This window comes from Nipponia nippon, unplaced genomic scaffold, assembly GCF_047370975.1.
Source record: "Nipponia nippon isolate SJK-2023a ecotype South Korea unplaced genomic scaffold, ASM4737097v1 scaffold_31, whole genome shotgun sequence".
In the NCBI taxonomy this organism is placed as follows: Eukaryota; Metazoa; Chordata; class Aves; order Pelecaniformes; family Threskiornithidae; genus Nipponia; species Nipponia nippon.
Genome location: NW_028262349.1, coordinates 3,884,257 through 3,891,858, shown reverse-complemented (window position 1 = coordinate 3,891,858; position 7,602 = coordinate 3,884,257). Strand labels below are relative to the sequence as shown.

General features: G+C 57.6%; 1 protein-coding gene across 1 annotated transcript; it reads left to right on the top strand.

The window, feature by feature from the left end:
* Positions 1 to 193: 193 nt before the first annotated feature.
* LOC148054346 (forkhead box protein L2-like) lies at positions 194 to 5,813 on the top strand. Its single transcript, XM_087769147.1, has 3 exons — positions 194 to 2,903; positions 3,261 to 3,433; positions 3,520 to 5,813. Exons 1-3 carry the CDS (start codon positions 2,637 to 2,639, stop codon positions 3,752 to 3,754), a joined length of 675 nt encoding a protein of 224 aa, XP_087625273.1. The 5' UTR covers positions 194 to 2,636; the 3' UTR covers positions 3,755 to 5,813.
* Positions 5,814 to 7,602: the final 1,789 nt, after the last annotated feature.

Sequence of the window (7,602 nt, the reverse complement as noted above, 5' to 3'; positions counted from 1 at the left end):
TTTTTATTGTCTTGTTAAATAACCATTCCTTAATTAATCTAAAGTTTTTGCTGGACATGTGAGTCCGGGGCGGGGAGGGGGGGGGAGCAGGGAGAGGGACAGGAGAGGGGTGGGTGGGCGAGGGAGGTTTGTATAACCCAGCAGGCATAGAGGGGATTTTTAGGGGTGGGGACGGGGGGCACGGGGGGAAAGGGAAGAGATGTACGATTGGAATCGCACTGTTCTAGATAGGAGCTCCAGCAGCTCTGCACCTCATGTAAAGAGACACGTTTTGAATCTTTTAACCTAACCCGAAGGTAATGTAGAAATTGTGCGTAGTGAATCGTTTTAGTTCAGCAGAAGCCATGGGGAGGGTGGGGAGGGCTCGAACCACAAATCTGTTGTATTTTTGAAGTGCAATAACTTGGTGTTTTTGAAGACTTAAAAGGGCTGCGCATTCCCTTTTCTTTGAGAAGGCTTTGTTTCTGGAGGCGGTGGCAGTGACCTGCAGGACAGCTGGACACCTGGCACGTGAGGAGGAGCGGGGCGGGGGGCGAGAGGGATGCTTGGGCCTTCGAGAAAATGCCAGGTGGGGGAATCTCAGTTTCTAGCCAACTACCTCGGTAAACTCCAATTCAGGTTTCTTTCAGTCACGAACCAGTGTGCGGCCCGGCACCGGCGCTGCTGGCGGCACTGTTGGCAGGGTGTTGAGGACAGAGCCGAGGGACGATGCGTGGAGCCCTGTGACCACGTGTTAACAGCCTCTGGACTTTCCACTTCTCTGTTCAAGACTTTTGGTCCCAGACCCAAAGCTACTGCTATGCTCTTGATGGCAAAATGTTGTTGCTTTTGAGTTTCCAAGTGGTAACCTTTTTGACTTTGTCTTAGAGAATTTTTGTAATTAACTTTGCGTAAGCAGCTCTGCTGTTCCCACTAACGCCTCTGAACTCTGTTTTGCTTTGGACCTCGCTGACTTTTCACATCTGTAGATGAGAAAAAACTTTGGAAGGGAGCTGGCCTGTGCCTCTGCCCCTGGCCGTGCCCACGGGACGGGTGGCAAGCAGGAGCAATGTCCCCGTGCCCAACGCGAGGGGCATTGCTCACTGCAGCCGGGGCCGCCTGAGCAGCGTCCAAGCTGCCCAAGCTCCGGGCCAGGGGCGCTTGGCGTCACTGGACGCCGCCGGAGCCCGGTTGCAGGGATGTCCCTGCACCCCAAAACCCCTCTGCCTCCCTTCGGCCCTCGCCTCGAGGGGGCAACAGCGGGGAAATGGCAGAACCGAAGCGACGGCGCTTTCCAAAGCGCTCGTCCTGTGTTTGAGAAAAAGCGGAGCACGGCCGATCTCGCGTCAACAGAAAAGCCACCAAGGTCCACCCAGAACTATTTTAAATCCTTGTTAGTGACTTGCCCAAAAGCATCTAGGAAGAAAGCAAAGAATTATCCTCTCAATGCTGTTGAGCAGGAAGCTTCGACCTGGCATGTGTGGAGGTTTCCTCTCCAAATTCTCCCCGGCTCTCCCGCCTGCGCTGGAGGATCCCCGAATCCCCTGCCCAGCGCGGGAGGGCACCGGGCTGCGGGCGCTGGCAGAGGGAGCGGCCGTCGCTCCCAGCCCTTCCTGCCCATCTCTGTTTTGTCTTAGCAAATGAAAACTTGAAGGCAAAAGGGGGGGGGGGGTGTTAAAAAAAAAAAAAAAAACAAAACCCCGCTTTCTCCCCAGGCCTCTCGCGAGGGTGCCCCGGCCGGCAGCCGTGGGCAGGGGCAGCGGGCAGGGAGGCGGCCGCATCTCCCTCGCTCTTCCGCTGTTTCCAGTCTTGCTCCCACAGAGAAACTCTTCATTTGTATGACACGGGCTTTTCTTTTCCTTCTCTTCTTTTTCTGTTTGCGTGTAAGCAATATGTTTTCAGGTTTAAATGGGGCGGGGGTGGGAAGCGGGATTAAAACAAGAAAAAAAAACCTGGGTAGAGCTCAAAAATTAAGTTTTACTGTATAAAGTTCTGTGGCTCGCATCCCTGGCTGCACAGTAGCTTTAGAGTCCAGTTTTTTCTAATATTTGTATTCTAATTTAATTGCTTTTAAATTTTCCAGGCCAAGCCACTGTTTGGAAACATCATGCTTCTGTTACTGCTTTCTGTTTGAGTTGGCCAGCTCTTCCTGTACATATGTTTTTTCTTATATCCTGTTTTTTTCTTTTTTTGTAAAGAGAAGAGAAAAAACAAAAAGAAAATTATTTTTCTTTCCCTCAGTACACATTCTTCAAAGTTCAAATTATAGTGTTTGTTAAATAAAAAGAAAGATTTACATTTAAATTCAGTGTCGGCTTGTTGGGATTTCTCCCTGGGGTCCCCCATGGGCTCCCCCCGGGAACTGGGGGGCAGCCGGCCCCGAGAGCCAGGTGGCCACAAGGGCCGGTGCCGCTTGCCCCCCGTCCCCGCGGGCGCCTCGGTGCCGCTTTGAATTCCTCCACCTCCAGCGGATTAATCATTTTATTTATGAGGCTTAAAGGTCCAAATCCCGCTAAACCCGGGGCTTTGCCAGATAAACAGCCTGCTTTGCGAAGGCAGCCCGTTTGTGAAAACACAATTAGCAAACCCTGTAATCTGCACTAATTACCGGGCCGGGCCGGGAGGTCTCCCCTCCGGCTGGCGGCGGCGCGGGGACCATGGGGGACGCGGGGGCCGGGGGCCGGCGCCCGCCCGGGGCCTCCTTCACCATCGAGTACCTGCTGTCGGAGCGGGGTGACGGGGGACCCCGCACCCCCTCGCCGCCCCCGCCAGCCCCCCGGCCCCCACCAGAGCCCGGGGACAAGCCATCGCAGTCCTACATCGCCCTCATCTCCACCGCCATCCTCTCCTCCCCAGAGAAGAAGCTGCTGCTCTCCGACATCTACCAGTGGATCATGGACAACTACCCCTACTTTAAGAACAAGGTGAGGGGCTGCGATGCCGGAGAGGACCCGTTTTCTGGGATTTTTTTAACCCTAGTTTTGGGGTGGTTTTGGTGATTTGGGGTGGGCAAACTGGGAGCTGAGCCCTGGATGCTGGTGTCGGGTGGGGGACGGGGCTGGGCTTGACTCGCCACATCTCTGCTGACCCCAATCCACTGGGAAAATGCGTGTGCCAGTGTCCAGATCTCGGGACAGCTACAAGTGGTGCCAAGGGGTTGGTCTCTCCAGGCGGGTCGGGTGCTGTTCACTCTGGTGCCTACTGACATCCTGGAGCAGTGTGGGGCGGGCACGGCGGGGCCGTGGCGGGTTCGGGCTGGCTGACGGCGCCTCTCGGCCCAGGAGAAGAGCTGGCGCAACAGCGTCCGCCACAACCTCTCCCTTAACGAGTGCTTCGTCAAAGCCGGCCGCAGCGACAACGGCAAAGGCCACTTCTGGGCCATTCACCCTGCCAACCTGGAGGATTTCGCCAAAGGCGACTACCATCGCCGGCGGGCCCGGCGGCGCGTCCGCAGGTGAGCGGGGCTGGGAGGGGGTCTGGGGGGGTCACAGAGGGGTTTGGGGCTCGGGGCTGACCCGGGTGCTCTGTTTCCCCTCGCAGGGTGAACGTCGGCTACTACCACCCCTACGCCCTGTACGGCCTGGGCTGCTGCTGCCCCTGCTGCCCCCCGGCGCCCCCCGGCCCCCCCCTCGCCCTGCCTGCGCTGCCTGCCCTCGCCCTGCCCGCGACCCCCCACCGCTGCCTGCCCGAGCGGGCGCGCTGGGGCTGGGGACGGGTCCCTGCTCCCCGTGGCCCCTTCCCCATCCTTCCCCATCCCCAGCCCCCCTTCCTGTAGCCCCCCTTCCTGTAGCCCCCCCTGCTCAGGGACAGGTGGGACCCCCCAAAACGTGGGGGCAGCTCCAGGCAGGCCCCGCTCAGGGACACTCTGGGTGTGTCCCCCATCGCCAATGTGTGTCCCCCCGCCAGCCAAGGGGTCGCCTGTGTCCCCCCGTCACCAATGAAGCCCCACGTGCCGGGATGGGGCCAGACCCCGGCGTTCACGTCCCCCTGAGGGACCCCCCCCAACACCCCCCTGTCCCCACGCCCCAGTGGGGACCCCCCGGGGCCCCCCCATCTCCCCGGGGTCCGACCTTTGCAGGGCGCCCCAGGAGGGCACCCACTGCCCCGTGTCCCCCGGCAGTGTCACCCATGGGGGGGGTCCCCAACCCCCCGCAGGCCCAGGCACATATGGGGCTTAACCCCCCCAGCGCCAGGCCCCTTGCCCTAATTATTTTCTTACTAATTGTCCCTGACGCCCCTAATGAAAATCGCGGCTCCCAGGTGTTAAGTGGCATTAGGGCGTCTCGCTAAGAAAGACGACTCGGCCACTAAATCCTGGGAGATAAAACCCCAAAGCTCTTCGCGCTCCCGAAAACTAGGAAGCTTATGACACAAATTAATCCCTTGAGGCTGGCCGTGCCCTTGGGGGGGACGCGGCCTGGGGGGGCTCCGGGGACGGCAGCGATGGCGGGGTGGAGGCCAGGCTGGGTCTCGCTCGGGGTCAGGGTGGCAGCAGGATTTTGGGGCTCTGGATCGTGGGGTCCCCTCGCTGCCTGCATTCCCCCACCCGCCTGCCTCAGTTTCCCCGTTTGCAGCTGGTCCCTGCCCCCGTCCCGGCCTTGGGGGGTGCCGGGGGGGTGCACACCCCAAACTCAGAGGCTCCTTAAACCACGGCCATCTGGGTGCCGGCGTTTGCCCCGGCCCTAATCTGTGCCCAAACGGGATTAGGGCCCCGCGCCCCCCCGAGCGGCTTAACAGGGCCGGATCCGGCCGTGGGGGTACTGGGCAGACTGGGAGGGGGCACCCGGCTCCGCACTGCGACCCCCACCCTTCGCCGTTATTTCGCAAGGGGGGTTTGCTCCGTTTGGGGAAACTGAGGCACGGCGACAGGCCAGGACTGACCCCCACCCCCCCACCCCCTGCAGCCCTGGACACCCCCAAACCAGGCCTAACCCCCCCCGCCCTGCTCCAGCGCGGCCCCCGGCCCGGGGAGCTCCCGCAAACCACCAAAAAAAAAGAAATAAAGAAAGAAAATTAAAACAAGAACCCCTCAGAAGCCACCCCCGAAAGAGAGGCCCCCTCCCCCGGGGCCGGCGCCCTCCATGAGCTTCTCCGCCTCCCAAGAAGACCAAACGGCTGCGTGCGTATTTTTAATATATAGTTTATTTTCTCTTTTTTTTATTTTTTTAAAGCCCCCCCCCCCCAAAGTGCAATTTTTATTATTTTATTTTTTTTTTTTTTTCCTCGTCTCCCACACTTTATAAAGAACTATCAAAGTTACAATCTATGGAATGTCTTTTCTGTGCTTTTTTTTTTTTCCTCGCCTCGCTCCTTTACCCAGATATACCACAAAAAGTAGTTTACACATAAAAACCGCTGAAACCTTGCGAGTGCTTTAGATAGAGAATCTCTTTAATAGATTATATATAAAGATGCAGAAAAAAAAAAAAAAAAAAAAAAGAAGGGGGGGAAAAAAGAGAAACCCAAAATAAAAAGAAGTGGCCCCATCTCGAGCATCCTCGCGGGGTTCCCGAGCGGAGCTCGGCCTCGCGCGTGCCCCCCTGCCCCGGGAGAAGTTTAAGCTCTCGGTGTGTGTGTATATATATATATATATATAATTTTTAGAAAACACAACTTTAAACGCAGCATTTTCCTCCTGGCCCCCCCAGCTCCCCCCCCAAGAAAGCTCCGTCTTGTGACGCCGTGGTGATTTGCTTTTTTTTTTTTTTTTTAAAAAGTGTTCCTCTTTATTTAAATAAAACTTTTCATAATAAATCGAAAATATAAATAGATACGATATATATAGCTATATATATTTTTTTTTTTCGTTTTTCTTTTTAAATAGTCGAATCAGGCCTCTCGGGGGGGGGGGGGGGGGGGGGGTCCCCAGCTGCCGGTGGGACCCTCGCCCCAAGGGGGCTGAGGGACACGAAGCGGGGGGCTGAAGGAGAATTGGGGGGGGGGGGGAGGAATAAGCCCTTTTCCTGTGGAAGGACGGCCCCCCCCCCCGCCCCGGCCGGGGGGGCCAGGGCCCCCCCCCCCCTGGAACCCCATTGGGGGGGGGGGGGGCAGGCACAAGCCCGGGGGGACGCAGCATCTTTACAAGCAGCAGGGGGGAGGGAAGGAGCTGCCCCCCCCGACCCCAGGTGAGCGGGGAGTGTCCCCAACCGCCCCCGTCGCAGGCGCTTTGGGGGGACCCGACCCTGCCTGGTGCCCTGGGCCCCCCGCCAGCCCCCGCTGCCCTGGCGCCTGGCGTGGTTTTGCCTCTTCTGTATCCAAAAACTTAATTTTTCCTTTTTTTTTCCCCCCTCTCCTTTGGGTTTCATCCTGACATTATTATTAAGTTCTTTTTCCTTTCTTTTTCCAACCTGGCGTAACTCAGCAGTATCTTTGGCAACACTTTATCACAACCTGAATTAAAAAAAAATAAAATAAAATAAAATAAAACGACAAGAACAACAACAACAAATCTCGCTGCTGAGCTACCGGGGAGAGCGGCTGCGCGGGGCCTCGGGCAGGCGACGGCTGCGGGATGGGGGCAAACCGGGGGCTGGGGGGGGTTTGCCTTTTTTTTGCCTTTTTTTGTGTGTGGGGTTTTTTTTGTTGTGGGTTTTTTTTTTTTTTTCTTTTAGTGCAAACTCAAACTTGTGCTAAAGTGTTGCCAGCAAGGGACGGGGTCAGGGGCCTGGGACGTCGCAGGCGTGGGGACGCTCTCGCCGCGGGGAATCCTGAGACTAATTCTTTCTCTCCTCTCATTTTTTGCGCCATTTTCTCTTTTTTCTTTTTTTTTTTTTTTCCCTCTTTTTCCTCCCCCTTTTTTCTCCCCCTCCCCCCTTCTCCCCTTCTCCTCCTTTTTTTTCCCCTCTTCCCCCCTCTCCTCTTTTTTCCCGCTTTTCCTCTGCTTTCCCTCTCTCCCAGCCGCCCGAGGCCTGGCCGGGGCGCAGGCAGCCACTGGGGCGCAGGCAGCCACTGGGGTGCAGGCAGCCACTGGGGTGCAGGCAGCCGCCGGGGCGCAGGCAGCCGCCGGGGCGCAGGCAGCCGCCGGGGCGCAGGCAGCTGCCAGGTTCTGCCCCACACCAGCAGCCGCTTGCCCGCAGCCCCCCAACCTTTCCAAGGCTCCCTCGGGGCTGGGGGGGGGGCGAACAACAGCAGCGAGGAGCTGGTGGGGGGGGGGTGGAAAAACTGGGAAGAAAAATTAACACCAACTAGAAAAGAGATACCACAACTCCGATTACAATAAAGAACCTCAAGTAAGTGTCTATTTACAAATCCACGCTTGATATTTTTTTTTTTTTTTTTTTGCATATGCCAGAATCAGCCAGCGCTAAGCAGAGGCGCAGCCCGGCTGGGGCATCGGCGGGGCGGGGGGGGTTGCTGCTGCACCCCCCTGCCCCGAGCCCCCGCTGCCGCCGGGATCCGGGGCCCCCCCGGCTCCTTCCCGGGAGGATTCGATGCCCAGATCCGAATTGGCCTGCCCGGGGGGGGGGGAGCGGGAGGGATGCCAAGGCCATGGGGAGCATCAGGGCCCCCCCAGGCCGGGGGAGATGGGCGAGCCGCCGGGAGTAGCACTGGCTCCCGAACACTGAAAAAACAAAATATATTAAAAAAAAAAAAAAGGTGTGGGGAGAAATGAACAATACACAA